At 49.7% G+C, this 15,669-nt stretch overlaps 1 protein-coding gene across 1 annotated transcript in view; it reads right to left on the bottom strand.

The window, feature by feature from the left end:
• WDR70 (WD repeat domain 70) overlaps positions 1-15,669 on the bottom strand; it is a 1,742,574-nt gene that overhangs the window by 838,230 nt on the left and 888,675 nt on the right. Inside the window, exon 9 of the mRNA XM_086960548.1 lies at positions 11,420-11,594. Within this exon, the coding sequence (XP_086816674.1) occupies positions 11,420-11,594 (175 nt within the window). The remainder of the gene's footprint in view (positions 1-11,419; positions 11,595-15,669) is intronic.

Genomic DNA, 15,669 nt, shown 5'->3' with positions numbered 1-15,669 from the left:
GTGATCCTTTTGTTGACGGGGAGCCAGTTCAGGTCCCTCAGGTGGGCGGAGATGTGGCTGTGTCGGGGGATGTCCAAGACGAGTTGTGCTGAGGTGTTCTGGATGCGCTGGAGTCTGTTCTGTAGTTTGGCGGTGGTCCCAGCGTAGAGGGCGTTTCCGTAGTCCAGACGGCTGGTGACGAGGGCCTGGGTGACCGTTTTCGTGGTTCCAGTGGGGATCCAGCGGAAGATCTTACGGAGCATACGGAGAGTGTTGAAGCAGGAGGAGGTAACGGCGTTAACTTGCTTGGCCATCGTGAGGGAGGAGTCAAGGATGAAGCCCCGGTTGCGTGCGTGGTCCGTGGGCTTGGGTGGGGGGCCCAGAGCAGGGGGCCACCAGGAGTCGTCCCAGACAGGCAGAGATGGATGGGCCGAGGATGAGGACTTCCGTCTTGTCTGAGTTCAGTTTCAGGCGGCTGAGCTTCATCCAGTCAGCGATGTCTTTCATTCCGTCCTGGAAGCTGGCTCTGGCAGAGGTGGGGTCGTTGGTGAGGGAGAGGATCAGTTGGGTATCGTAGGCGTTGGAGATGATGTTGAGGTTGTGCTTGCGTGTGATGGCTGCGAGGGGGCTCATGTAGACGTTGAAGAGGGTGGGGCTGAGCGAGGAGCCTTGAGGTACCCCGCAGATGATCTTGGTGGCTTCTGCGAGGAAGGGCGGGAGACGGACTCTTTGGGTTCTGTCGTAGAGGAAGGAGGTGATCCATTCCAGGGCCTTTCCTTGGATCCCGGCGTGGCGGAGGCGGGTTGTCAGGGTGCGGTGGCAGACCGTGTCGAACGCAGCCGAAAGGTCGAGCAGGATGAGGGCGGCGGATTCTCCATTGTCCAGCAGGGTCCGGATGTCGTCGGTGGCCGCGATGAGGGCGGTCTCGGTGCTGTGGTTCGCTCGGAATCCGGACTGCGATGGGCCGAGGGAGCCGTTCGTCTCCAGGAAGGCTGTCAGCTGTTTGTTGACGGTTTTCTCGACGACATTTGCAGGGAAGGGGAGGAGCGAGATGGGGCGGAAGTTCTTGAGGTCTGAGAGGTCTGCAGGGGGTTTCTTCAGGAGCCCTCTGATCTCTGCGTGCTTCCAACTCTCCGGGAAAATGGCGGATATGAAGGAGTTGTTGATGATGTCCCGAAGTTTGGGTGCGATGATGGAGTCGGCTTTGTTGAAGATGTGGTGTGGGCAGGGATCGGCAGGGGAGCCCGAGTGGATGGTGTTCATTGTGTGGGTGGTATCTTCCGTGCTGACCTGAGTCCAGGCGCACATGGTGGTGGGGTGGTGTAGGTTCGGTGGTGGGGTACATGTTCTGAGCACCGAAGCTGACATGTATGTCGACGATCCTACAGAGAAAAAAGGTGGTCAGAGAGTTGCAGAGGTCTTGAGAAGGCGTGATGTCATTGTTGCTGGCGTTGGGGTTGGAGAGCTCTTTCACAACGTTGAAGAGTTCCTTGCTATTGTGGGTGTTGTTGTCCAGTCAATCTCTGAAGGATGACCTTTTGGTGGTGCGGATCAGCTGGTGGTTTGCGGGTGGCGTTCTTGAGGGCTGTCATGTTGTCCGATGACTGGTTGTGGCGCCAGGCTTTCTCGAGGTCACTGCAGGATTTCTTGGAGTCTTTGAGATTGTTGGTGAACCACGCAGCTTTCTTGCTGTTGAGGTTGCTGGGAGGGTTTTTCAGTGGAGCAAGGGTGTTGGCGCAGTCAGTGATCCACTGTGTGAGGTTGCGGGCTCCTTCGTTGGGGTCCGTGGTGTTGGTGGGAGGGTTTAGGCGCAAGGATGTGGTGAGTTGGTCGGTGGTGATCTTGCTCCAGCATCTTCAGGGGGTTTGTTGAGGTCGGTGGTGGGTCGTTGTTTTCCTGAAGTTGAAGTGTACGCAGCTGTGGTCGGTCCAGTGGAGCTCGGTGGTGTGGCTGAAGGAGATGTGGTTGCTGGAGGAGAAGACAGGGTCGAGCGTGTGGCTGGCGTAATGGGTGGGGGTGTTGACCAGTTGCTTGAATCCGAGGTTGGCGAGGTTGTCTAGTAGGGCGGTGGTGTTGTTGTCCTGGTCGTTCTCCAGGTGGAAATTGAGGTCTCCTAGGTGGATGTAGTCGGGGGAGGCGAGGGCAAGTGGGCTGATGAAGTCTCCGATGGCTTCGCTGAAGAGTGAGCGTGGCCCCGGTGGTCTATAGATGAGGGTTCCTCTGAGGGTGGTCTTGGGGTCGGTGTGAATCTGGAAGTGCAGGTGCTCTGAGGTGGTGAGGGTGTTGACGTGTTGGTCGTGATCCGGATAGTGTTTCTTTGGGCGATGGCGTTGCCTCCTCCAGTCTAGTGGATGCGGTCCCTCCGGATGATCTTGTAGCCGTCCGGGATGGCAATGGCGATGTCGGGGGCTGAGGAGGCGTTCATCCAGGTTTCCATGAAGAAGGCGACGTCTGTTGCCGTTTTGTCCAGGAGGTCCCATAGTTCGACGGCGTGCCTGTGGATGGAGCGGGTGTTGAGCAGGATGAACTTGAGGTGGTTATTGTTGGCAGCTGTTTTGGCTGGCGCGGTGCAGGACCGAGTGCAGGTGAAGTAGCAGGCGTGGCAGGTGAAGGCTCCGTGGGTGCATTTCGGGGTGGCTTGGTAGCAGGCTGGATGTCGGCCGGTGTTGAGTGCGTGGAGGTTGGCATCGTTGTAGCTCAATCTTGTTGGCTGGCACTGGCCGGGTCCAGGGGTTCTGGTGCTGGGCGCGGTCCGGGCGTAGACGGGCATGCCTTTGGCACGCCTTCGGCACGCAATCGGCACGGCCGCTGGGGGAAGGCGCGGTCCCCGCCATTTATGGTGAAGTAGGAGGGAGGAGCAGCTGGGAGGCGGGAGCGGGCGGCGAATGGGGAGCGGGAGACAGGAGAAGGGGGCGGGGCAGCAGGAGTGCAGCTACGAGGTTGGAAAGAGCAGGAAATCGGAGCGGGGGAGAGCTAGGGCAAGACTGGAGAGCGAGTGCAAGCCAGGAGAGCAGGGGCCCAAAGGAGTGGCGGCAGCAAGAGGGCCAAGCAGGCAGCGGCAGCAGAATCCGGGCACACGGGGGCCGTGCGATAGTAGAGTGACCGGGTCAAGGGTCACAGCTCACTGCTGCGCGGTCCCCGCCATTTATGGCTAAGTGGGAGGGAGGAGCAGCTGGGAGGCGGGAGCGGGGCGGCAAATGAGGAGGGGGAGACAGGAGAAGGGGGCGGGGCTGCAGGAGAGCATCGGCGGGGAGCAGAGGGGGGGTTGGAAAGAGCGGGAAAGAGCGGGAAAGCGGAGCTGGGGAGAGCGAGGGCAAGCCTGGAGAGCAGGGGCCCTAAGGAGAGGCGGCAGCAAGAGGGCCAAGCAGGTAGCGGCAGCAGAATCCGGACACACGGGGCCGCGTGGTAGTAGAGTGACCGGGTCAAGGGTCACAGCTCACTGCCACGCGGTCCCCGCCATTTATGGCGAAGTGGGAGGGAGGAGCAGCTTGGAGGCGGGGTGGCGAATGGGGAGCGGGAGACAGGAGAAGGGAGCGGGCCGCAGGGGAGCAGCGGCGGGGAGCAGAGGGGGGGTTGGAAAGAGCAGGAAAGCGGAGGGGGGGGAAATCGAAGGCAAGCCTGGGCAAGCCTGGAGAGCGAGGGCAAGCCTAGGGATCGAGGGCAAGCCTGGAGAACAGAGGCCCTAAGGAGAGGCGGCAGCAAGAGGGCCAAGCAGGCAGCGGCAGCAGAAACCGGCCACACGGGGGCCGTGCGGTAGTACCTGAATTACTAGACCCCAGAACCCAGAGTGACTCCAAAGCCTAGTTGGCTGGCCTGCTAATCTGAAACCTCAGAGACATAACATGCTTCCAACCCCTGAACCTAGACTCTGTCAACTGTGAATCTATCGACCAAGTGGTGTCGCCTCAGTCCTGGACCTTTAAAAGTGGGCCTAAGGTGTTTGCCTGCGGAACCGACGCATCTTCTTTGCAGAGTGAAACATCACTGGGCAGTACCAACGCATCATTGCTGCTTCATGGATTGGACCCGTAGCAAAAGCATCCTTGACACCAGACTTCGCATTGCAAGCCCCGTCAACAGGATTCTCTACGTCGATGCATCAGGACCTCGCATTGCAGCCTCGCTGCATCTCAGAACAGGTGCATTGCCTTAGCTGCACAACACATTGTCAACACGGATCCACCCAATGCGCAGAATTGTTTTTTAAGTTACTTTGTTCAGTATCCCCCCCCGCAAAAAAGAAGAATTTAAGGTACTTTCTTCAGTGTGGTCTGAACTTGTGACTTTGTCCCTATCAGGCACAACCAGATATCCCCAATCGCAATTTGTGGTTTTTGCTATTTTTCACTATGAACTTTAAAAATCAATATCCCTGGTTCTGCTAATTGGATTTTTGTCATTTTGGTCTTGTTTTATTTATGAAATTCAGACCTATTAGTCTAACCTAGTGTGGGATCTTTGTGTGTGGTGTTTTCACTGTTTGAATTGATGCACAAATACTTTACACACAGTTTCTAAATTAAGTCTGACAGGTCTGTGTCAAGTTACCAGAGAGTTAGCACAGGTTAATTTAGGATTTGCCTGCCTCTTACCCTGACTAGGATTATGACTGCTGCTTGACCAGGGCTCATACCTCAGTCAACCAGTAACCCAATTTTCTAACCGTAAACATCTATACTGTCTAAAGAGAAAAAACAAACAAACTTAGTTCTGGCCTGCTAGAATGACCTGAGCCAAAGTAAGCATCTTCAGCTTCTACATGGATAATTAATGGTTGGAATCTTAAAGATCCAGATGTAACAGAGCCAACCATACTTCACGCTCAGAACAAAGAAGTGGAAGTAATATCCCTGCCACTATCATATGATGGGCCAGCTCTGCTTTTGCTAAAGGGAGGTGGAGCCTCTCAAACACCCGCAGGATCCATGTGATGGTAACAACTTGCCATCAGCTGTGATAATGGAGGAGAAGCTCCTTCCTCCTACACCCCCTGAGTACCATTTGAGTGGAGTGTTTCTCCTGAGATGATGCCAGGGAGGACGGTGTGAAGCTGATAGACTTTGTAACCTCTGGTGGTCTTTGGTGGCACATTTAGTCTTCTCGTGTAACATCTCTGTGTGAATGGGCATGGAGTCTGAAGCAGCTTTTGAAGGCTTGAAAACATGAGGCTTTGGTTTAGAAAGACAGAAAAGACTTCACCTGTTGTGATTAAGATTTATCTGGTTGGTTGAAACTCTTAAGGTAATGATACTTTCAGCATCCTCAAAGTTACATGTACCACTTTTGTTGGGCCAGTAAGTGTGACCTTCTCATGGGACTGGGATGTCCACGGGGTGTGGTAAGAGGCCCTGGTTGACAGAAAGGATGGTCAGTGGTGTGCTCTGTTTCTGAACCTACATATTCACCTTTTTGTTTTTCCTCAGACTTATGAAGTCCAATGTCCACCTTTGCCCTCCAAGCAGGCCAGACAGGACAACGGACTGTTGGCAACACACACAGCCTTGGTGTGAATCATATCTATGTTCCTTAACCAGTAGAGATAGTGGTTATGTGAGATAACTGTAGCAAACACCAAGTGGCAAGATGCACATCACTTTAAATACAGGTGCAAAGAAAACCACACTAGCTGAAGAAAAGCAGGAACAGAAACAAACTACAAGAAAATGTAGAGATAAAACTGAGTTGGGATCCTGAGAAGATCCTAAAGAAGGTATTCTACCCAGTCCAATGGACTTGAAAAAGGATTTAGAAATGGGGAGGGTGTGCACCTGCAGAAGTCATGGTGGACGTGCCTGCATATGATATAGAGGCAAGAGTGTGGAACCAGGTGTGCAAGCTATACCAAACATCTATAGAATTTCTAGTCCTGCCGCTATGCGGCAGGAGTGCCCAATGATTGAGAATTGGAAGTTCTAAATCTAACAATATGCTCAATTACATAATACTGAATAGCATGTGGAAGAGGTTTCTGCAATACGTCGCTCAGAGCAAGATCTCATTCGATTTGGGTCATGAGGCATCCTGCAGCCCGCTTGTCCAAAGTTGCGAACTGGTAAGGGCTGAACCTTGACAGGATAGAACAGATGAACGTGGGATCTGAGACTTACCTGGGGTTAGTTCAGCATTAGTGTCAGACCCGGCCTCGTGGCGTGGTCCTCCCTGACCCGTAGCAAACCCCTTCCGAGCTTTACACCACAACAGACCCCTGAGTCCCCCGGCCTAGCCAACCCTTCCCTCCATGTTACCCATGACCATCCCTGGACTTCCCAGTCCGTGCCTTCATCTTCCCGGCCAGGAGGCCCCGTGTGCCCACTTTCCGGCACCTAAGATAGCCGCAGAGCCAGCGCGGCCCAGGCTTAGAGACGCCACCCTGGCTGGAGGACAGAGCGCTCCCCTTGAGTGAGAGAAGGAGGAGCAGTACCTTTCACACCTCCGACCTCTCCTCGAGAAGTGGGTTTCGATCGCCCCGCTGGCCACCCGGAGGGCTGGCTCCACGCCCGCTGTATGTCTGGGACTCCTCCCGAACCTGACATAAATGGATCAAAGGGCCGCGTGGCAGGAAACCCCAACAAGCGGCCCCCAGGTGCTAAGACCCCTGCAGACCAGAACTCCGGAGATCAAAGAGGAGCAGTCCTATAATTGGGGATGCTCCGGGACTATCGGAGATGAGATCCTGGAACGACGAGAGCCCTGCTGACGTGGTCGCGGCTCGCTTGGCAGAGAAGGACTTCTGCTGGAACCACCTGAGTCCTGCTGAGTGACTCACGGCTCCCTTGCAACTTTGAAACACCTGAGCCCTGCTGAGTGACTCGCGGCTCCCCTGAAGATCGTAAATCTCCGACATCGTGCTTGAGCCCTGCTGAGTGACTCGCGGCTCCCCTGAAGATCGTAAGACCTCCGACATCTTGCTTGAGCCCTGCTGAGTGACTCGCGGCTCCCTGACTCTCCTGGTCCGGCTGGACCCCAAAGATCGCATCATATTCTCCGGCCCGGGGATTGAGAGCTGCGCGCATGATACGCACCGATATTGACACTGATCCCATAAGACTGTCCCGCTACCCCTACCCTGACCGAGACTCTTGGAGCCCTTGCTCTAGTTGTAACTACCTACCTTTGCCGATCATAAAGATCCTTTGAATAGCAAGATAAAGAAACGTTCTTAAGAAGCTACGGTGTGGTGTTTCTTTGTCGTGGGGTGCTTGTGTAGTGTGTACGATCCTAGATTCGAGACTCTCCCCCTGAGAAGTCTCCCGCCTGTGCTCGTCTTGGTAACTAGGGAGGGGGGTCCCAGGGTGGTCAGGTACATGTCCTGCCCTCCCCTGAGGTCGCATTCTAACAATTAGAGTAAGCAGTCATTACCTGATGCCTTACAGAGACTTCCTGTGACTCTGGTATGCAAAGCAGGTGTCTTACTGGAGCCCGTCTTCATAAGTGTGCTTAAGCAGCATCAGAGGTCTGTACATGTTTGTTTTAGCTTTGGTGCACGCCTAAAACCTGCCACGGTGAGAGTATGGATCTTTGTCATGGTTCACTCTGATTGATGAGGAACCTCCTACTATGCATTAATATTACAGCAGTACTGCTGAGGTCAGTTTCTCAATTCAAACATTCAACACCAATCTAATGGAATCTGCATGTCTTACCTGTAATCATCAGTGTCAAATTCTAGTTTGTCATAATGGGATTCAGACTCTTAATGAAACTGGGTCCATGGCATACATGTATTCTTGATCGGTATGCCGGTAGCAAACAAGCCTCAAAGTGTGGGCCTGGCCAGACCAAAGATATATCACCTGAGCCTGGTATGGAGTGCATTGGTAAGACCAGCACCAGAAGCGAGAACAAGTAAACCAAGAGCGATTAGTGTGTATCACCAAACATTCTGTGGCTAACAACAAAATTCGACAAGTGGTCAATTCTCTATGGCACATTCTGAACATCAATTAATTGGATAATCAACTATCGAAACCGATTTTTGCCTTCCGCCGAAACAAAAATCTCCGCAACCATCTGGTGAGAGGGGCAGTGGTGAAAGCCGGAGAACCCAAACAGCTTGGAGTATTTGGTCTCCCTCCGGTGGTGGGCAACCACCGTTGTGGGAATTGCCAAGCGTGTGCCCAAGCTCTGATTGGCAGCACTCTGACTATTGGCAATCGCAACATTAAGTTGAACAGCAGGAGTAATTGTCGAACTACGTCATCTTATGCCCGTGTGGGCTCCCCTATGTGGGAGAGACGGGACAAGAGTGCTGCATTAGGATTGGTGAGCATAAATCGAATATTCGCAATCAGAGAAGTGGGGCTCCTTTGGTGTCTGATTGGACTATGGCGAAGCACTCTGAAACAGACTTAAAATGGTCTATTCTTGAGAAAGTGCGCAGCGTACCAGGCAAGGATTTCACCTCTATAAGGAAGAAAAGGGCGGTGTTCTGGATTTTCCTCTTAGACGCTGCAAAATCGGGGCTCAACGATTTGTGCCCGTGGGAAAATGCGATTCTGTAAACTGGCCAGATACATATGGGGGCCTGATGCGTGAGCTGTATGCCCCATTTTGTTACGCCACTTTCGGCCTTACTGCCCTTCTGAATATTTCTGATATACTAGGTCTTGGCCTGTTTATATCTTACTTTATTGTATACGTATGACTGCCTTGCCTAGTCTTGTCCATGAGCCGAATTCATGTCAGCTGCATTTATCTAACCTGACGGTGACCCTAGCTGGTACCGTGTGTGATGAAAGTGCTTGAGACTCTCTCAAGCTTTACTAGAGAATTACGCGCCCTCCTTTGCAGGGTTATGCTCTGTTCGAGACTATGTCTATGTTCCTTATCTGTCGGCTCCTATACCATTTTTTATAGTAGTATCTCCATTAACTTTGTTTCCAGAAATGATCTCTTCTAGCTGGAGCCTTGATTTGACTCTTAACCTTGCAGTATTAATGAAGCGCTGCCCTGTTTGATCCTAACGCGCGAGTCAGGAATCGGCAAAAATCCGTGTTCCGTTCCGTTTTTTAGATCTGCCTCTGCAGCCCCTAGGATACTTATCCCAGGTGCCGTAACTCATCGACCGCTGTGGGTGTGCCGTTGTTATTTAAATACCGGAAGACGCCGACCTGAACGTTTCTTGAAGCCTTCCTGTCTTGACTGGGACTCAGAACGCGGAGTAATCACAGTCGGGAAGTTATCATACCGGGTAAGCGGGTCCGCTTATGAAGTGACATTTTGTTGATATCCCTATTTCCAGTTTGAGACTTGTTTGAATGGTCTCATAATTTCGGCATGCCCCCTCCATTAACTTTCTGCCTGCAGCCTCTGTGTGTAAGGGTCAAATCCATGCTGCTGGTCTTTGAGATTAATTACCCAGTGCTACCTGACCTCTTGTCTCGAGTGGTTTGCTTGAAATCTATTCTGAAAGCCGGGTTTTTATCGAGACCTATCGAGACCTATTCTTGTAACGTAACTTACCTCTGATAACCTGGGAAATACTTCCTCTGGGAACCAGTGCTAGCTTGTTGTATTTTTTATCCCCTTTTAGAATTACGAAAGATCGTAAGGACGAAAATAGGTTACCTGCATCCCCGCAGAATTCCCGTCTGTGGTCTACGATCTACTAGAGACCTCGTCTGCCGCTAAGACGTTATGTGTGATTCCTTATCTGCATAGGTCGTCTCTCAGAGGGGAAGTTGAATTCGAGCTTCCGAGCTGAGTTCTTCTTAATATGCGTTGCTTGAAAAAGGAACATTGGATTAGGTAAGTGTGTGGATCCTTCGACGTTCTGCTCCGGCAGACGGGTGATGCGAGTCTGAGGTTATCTCCATCTAGTATCGTTTGAATACCCACGATGTTTCATTCTTTGCCCTAGAACTATTCCTGATGCAAAGGTGTCCCTCTCCGTGATCTCTGGAACAGGGGTCTTTAGCGTGCCGTGGCTATTGACGTGATATACTCTCTCTAAGGTCATTAAGTTGGCCCGGCCTTGAGGTAAACTATGAGAAGTTGATGTCGGATTAGATAGGGGAACTACGTGTTTTCTTTGGGAAAATTAAGCACCTTTCTTAATGAGTTTTGTAAATTTATGAATGGACCATTATCGCTATGACTGAGATGTATGTGTTGTAAAGAATGGGAAATTTGTGTTATCTGATTGAATGACTGTGGGTTGTGTGTTCAGGGGATTCTCTCGTTCGCTAATGGTGCGGATTGTTGTTTATATATTCCAATCTATATTTTGAGCGCAATGTTTGAGCTCACTGCATGCACAACTCTATTGAAGATATAATGATCCATATGAAATTGTAAATCATGAATGCTCGTATGTTTCTATACATAAGCTTGGAGTATATACCAAAGTGCTGAATTTAAAGAATGTACAAGTGTGGTTATAATTTTGTGATTTTATGATATTAATTGTAAAAAGATGTGTTTTTGTGTATCACAGATTGGCCGCTGGTTTAAGTGTTGTGTTCTGCCCCACTCCCCCGACGTGAAAGCCCTGACGAAGGTGCGGCCATAAGATCGGGCCAGGCACCGAAACGCGCGTCGGCGTTGTTACTTTGGGTCCTGTTATTACAATCTTGAGTCTCCGGCTCCTTGCTGAGAAGACACTTCAGGGTCCCTTTCAGTGTATCACTCTGGGAATTGTTGATGAGGATGGTGTATGAACTGTTTTTTGTGTCATTAGCTGCTTGAATGTGTGAGGATTTGTAAGAGAAGAGAAGTGATGATGTTGGATGAATGTTGAGAGGGTGTTGTGGGGCCAATATGAAGTTTTGATAAATGTGATTTGTTACCAATTGTATTGTTATTTAATTGCTTATGCACTACGAAAGTATACACAAAAAAGAAAATAATTTTTTTTTTATTTTTCTACATGTGGTTTGATTAATCATTTGACCGTGTTTTGTGGTGAGCTCAATGTTGCGAATTTAAAATCATTGGACTCCTTGTGAGCCTTTAATATGTATCATTGAGGGCAGACCGTTTCTAGTTTGGTGGTATACATTTTCCCCTGCTGTCTGCCCTGTATCCATTTCAGGGGACCCTTTTTCTACTGGTTTCAGCACCAGAAGGAAGTCTGAAACCTTTTCCTCTCTTACCCAAGAGACGTACTAAATCTCACACTGTACCCATCGCAATGCAAAGCAAACTTCTTGCATCTAGAGATTCCGCAAAAAAACTTTATCATAAAAAGGCATTGTGCCAGGAAAAGTACACTCCCTAAAGCACATTATTGTTTTTATCTACAAATATATAGGTGATAATTGTTAATTTTAGTACTCGGAAAGAATGTAGGATCAGCAGAACCAGCCTTAGAGATAAATACCATAATTTCTTTCACTTAATTCAAAGATTACGTTTAACAAAAACAAAATGAGTGATGTACACATAACATTTTGAGTTGTATTATATTTAATATGTACCCATTTTTATTAATTCAACTTACATTAATATTTCGATCCCAGATCTGGATCGTTCCATCCTGACACCCAGCTGCAATCAGTCTGCCATCTCTGCTGTAGGTGCAAGCTGTCGGGATCACTCGTTTCCCCTGCATCGATCGTGGCTTAAAGACATTGGTGTGGCTCTTTTCACGGTTTACGTCCCACGTCCTCACAGTGCTGTGGAAACAAATCTGCTGTTATTTTCATATAATAAAATACATGTGTGATTTAGTTCAAGGCCATTGTAAGGCCTTTGTTAAACAATCTTCTGGAGAGTATTCGTCTGTTCAACACTGTTGTCCCAGGCCCTTGGTTACTACTGCACTGCTCGATGGATGACATAATTTCATTCTGCCTTTTGACTTTTCAAGAGGTGGTGTGAACTGAGAAGTCGAGATTACTACAGGCGGTGACAAAGATTTAGAACTACTCAATGGTACAAAAATGATATGCATTTATTTGCAACAGCATTAAGTAGAGCAGTAAAATTGAACAAAACACAGAAGATCCAATCCAGGTATGACCCGAGGCTAGGATCAAACCTTTTGCAGCATTTATGATGTAAAGAGCTATAGTTCACAATAATACAGAGGTCTGTAGCAGTGTTTTTGTAGTTCTCAGCTGTCGCCGCACACCTTCTCGACTTTGTCCTTTCTAAAGGATTTATTTTTACAGTTGCCTGTCAAACAAAACGTAGCAGACAGAATGCAACAAGTGTATGAAGTATGCTATCTGTTTCGCCCTTTTCTCCTGTTTCTCTGGGGTGCTGGATGCAGCAGGAGACAGCTCACTAGGTTACAGTACAAAAAGAAGACACTGTCGAAAGTGTCACAAAGCACAAAAATGTATGTAACATTTAAACCCTGCTAGCCAAAAAGGACTACTAACATAAAAGGTGTTGGTTTTAGGGGGCATAAGCACTGTTCTGAAGTCAAAATACCGCGGCATGGTCAACAGGGTCACCACCACGACTCGGCTGGTTGGTGATTTGGGTTGGTATTGAGCACAGATCACAAGGAGGCCAGTCATAGCTCCAACCGATCTTCAAAGGCCATGTTCAACCAGAGGGACAAATATCACTGGGAAGGCAAGCATACAAAGCAGGGATCCTTGGGCTATCAAGCATAGGGGTCTGTATATCTCAAATGATTAGTAACAGTTCAAATGTTTGGTTCGCAGAGGCACCAATGGGATCAGGAACGAACACTGGTTTGAAACAGGAACTTGGGAACTGGGACTTTGGGTCGCTACTGTTTGGCCTTCTTCATTAGGAAAATTTCCCTTTCCCTAAACCTCAGTTCTAAACCTGCAGTTTATGTTTGCCGATAATCTAGATTGTTCAATTCAGATTACAGAATTATCATCTCCATGTTTTCTACGTGTTTTGAGGAAAATGGTTATGACAGTCAAAGTTATGATGAATTTACTGCACCGTGTTTTGGTCTCTTGATCTCTCTGACCCACAATGGTTACCAAATGAAAGACAAATCAAATTTAAAGCATAAAGCTATTGATGAGATGACCAAGGCTTTTATTAAATATCTGATCAAGGTTCATGTACCGATGCGGAATTTGTGCTGAGCGGCAGTCTGTCTACTGACTCCACCAAGGATTTGTAAGCTCAACCCAGGAGGACAGCCATCCTCCTACATGGCTTTCTTATTGTGGAACTCTCTCCTTCCTCATTGGAGCCCTACCAGTAATCATCTGGTTTTCTTAAAACGCTCAAAACTAATTTCTTTGTTGCTTAACTAAATTTAGGAATAGAAGTTTTACTGCCAGGATGTCTTGTTGGTAATTACGTATTCCATAAAAATAGTTAACATATCTTTTATAGTTGAACAAAAATAAGCTATGCAATTCATTGTAACGTTTCACCCCCTTTTTGTTTTTTAAGCCTTGATGATCTAGTAACGATTACCTGATTCTATGAAAACCGTGTTGCAGACTGCAGCGTGAATATACTGCGTACCATATGTGAAACCAACTCGTGCCATTAATTCTTTCCTACATTTGTTCTTTTTTTGGCAAATGTGTTTTTATTGTTTTAAGATTACACTTGACAGCACGAACATCACATGTAGTAGCTCACAGTCATGTACAGGTTATTCATCAATGCGTTAGCGCATGGCCATGGTGTTTTACAAGCGTACAAACATTACTGTGAATGGAACAGAGGATGCTCATCCAGGAGCTAACTATGCTACTTTTCACCAGTCCTGGTGCAGTCTTTGAGGCTACTAGTGAGGACCGATGTGTCAACCTCTCAACAGTCTGTATGGTCCAATATTGATTCTGCATCTTGGGCATGCAAACAGATGGAATATATATGAAACAAGAAACAATAACTATAGCAGCAGAAACCATTTGCACATTTTAACTTCCTCTCCTTTCCCCCCCCATACACCCCCCCCTCCCACCCTGGTCGCGCTACTCAGGCCAGTCAGAAGGTATGGTTCGGCCTGTGCAGCTCTGCTGCAGCCCGCTAATTGCACGCCAGTAAGTGCGTAACCCCAGAAAGCTCCACAGCATGTACAGGAACCCCGCCCCCAATTCGCAGCACCTAGGTCAGAGCGCGTCATTGCGATGAAAGAACTTGTTATTCAACTCAAGTGTGAGGTAAGCTCTGAGAACAATGAAGAGCTGGATTTGGCGGAATCGCATGTTTCTGGGGATGCGCACGGGGCCTTTAAGGACCCTCTCCCATTCCTTGTCTAGTAGTGGCCGCCCCAGATCCAGTTCCCATTTGCACCTGAGTGGACCCAAACCAACAGCTGTGTGTTCCCTCAGCGATGCCACAAACCAGCGGACCAGGTGCCTACCTCTCCCCATTATGTGCAGATAGTGCATAGTTAAATGCTGGTTAGGCTCCACGGTCACATCTACCCACCGGGCAGTCAATTTCGCTATCAGGGAGCGGTGTACTACCCCCTGGTGGAAGCTCCTCCTCTGTTACTAAGGACTCATATCGAGAGCTCTCCATCCCGATATAAGTCTCCGAGCGTATCAATGTCAGCCTCCCACCATTCTGTGAGCATAGAAGCTTTGAGCACCCCTTCGGCACCAGGCGATCCCTCCAGGGGAATAGCTGGCGCATAAGGGATGGTGTTGGGGTGAGATATAGAGCCCTTCGGAAGCACTTGTATGCCACTGCTAGGAGGAGCGGTGATGGGCGTGCAATCGCAACAATGAGGTGGAAGATCAGGTTAAGTGCTCTAGTGAGTATGGCGGCAGTGCTGTGGCTGTATCACCCCTACCTCTATCCGCCAGCCAACGAGCAACCCATTGCAGCTGAGCGGCCAGGTAGTAGTGTTCAAAACAAGGAGCAGCCAGGCCTCCCCGATCTGTCGGCAGATATAGCTTCGCCAGCACCAGCCTGTGCCTAGAGGTGCCCAAGATAAAGTCCTGCAACATCTTTTTAAGCATGTTTAAAAAACGGGGCCGGAATAAATACTGGCAAATTGACAAAGTAGTGCAGGAGGAGGGGAAGCATGACCATTTTGGCACGCGCCACTCTACCCATGGTCGTCCGTGGGAGCGTGTTCCAGAAGCGTACCTGCGACCTAAGCGCCGCGACCGCCCTCCCCAGGTTCCCATCAATAAGTCAGTCGGGTGGCGGTAAATCTGTATCCCCAGGTATCGGAAGGTATCTTCTTTCCACTGGACCCATGTTACCCCGGAGGCAGTATCCCGGGTCCACATTCCCTCCACTAAAAGCGTAAAGGCAGGACTTACCCGCATTTACTCTGAGCCCTGAGGTACTGGCAAATGCGTGTAGCAGCTGGGCCAGTTGCTCAGGTATGTGCTCCACGTCCCTCACAAACACCAACAGGTCGTCAGCGTCGAGTGACACCTGATGGACTACGTCTCCCATTAGTATACCGTCACCGAGAGTCGCCCGTATAGTTACGGCTAGTGGCTCAATTGCCAGTGCGAACAGCAACGGGGACAGGGGGCCCCCCTGTCGGAAGAACCCCATGTCCAGCCCATAGCGCAGCAGCACCGCTGACAGGTAGCCCATTCCAGGCAATCAAACGCCTTCTCCAGGTCCAAGATGAGGCACCCCGCCCTGGGCCACTCCCGTGCAGCATCAGCTGCCACCCTGAAATAACTCCTGTGGTTCAACGAAGTGGACCTCGCAGGGACAAACCCATTGTGATCAGCATGGACTAAGTTGGGCACCACCGGCGCCAACCGATCTTATAATCGACGTTGAGCTTGGGCAGGGAGACCAGAAATGCCTCCAACCTGG

This window comes from Lissotriton vulgaris, chromosome 3_1 (assembly GCF_964263255.1).
Source record: "Lissotriton vulgaris chromosome 3_1, aLisVul1.2, whole genome shotgun sequence".
Lineage (NCBI taxonomy): Eukaryota > Metazoa > Chordata > Amphibia > Caudata > Salamandridae > Lissotriton > Lissotriton vulgaris.
This window is presented reverse-complemented; position numbering and strand designations above follow the sequence as displayed.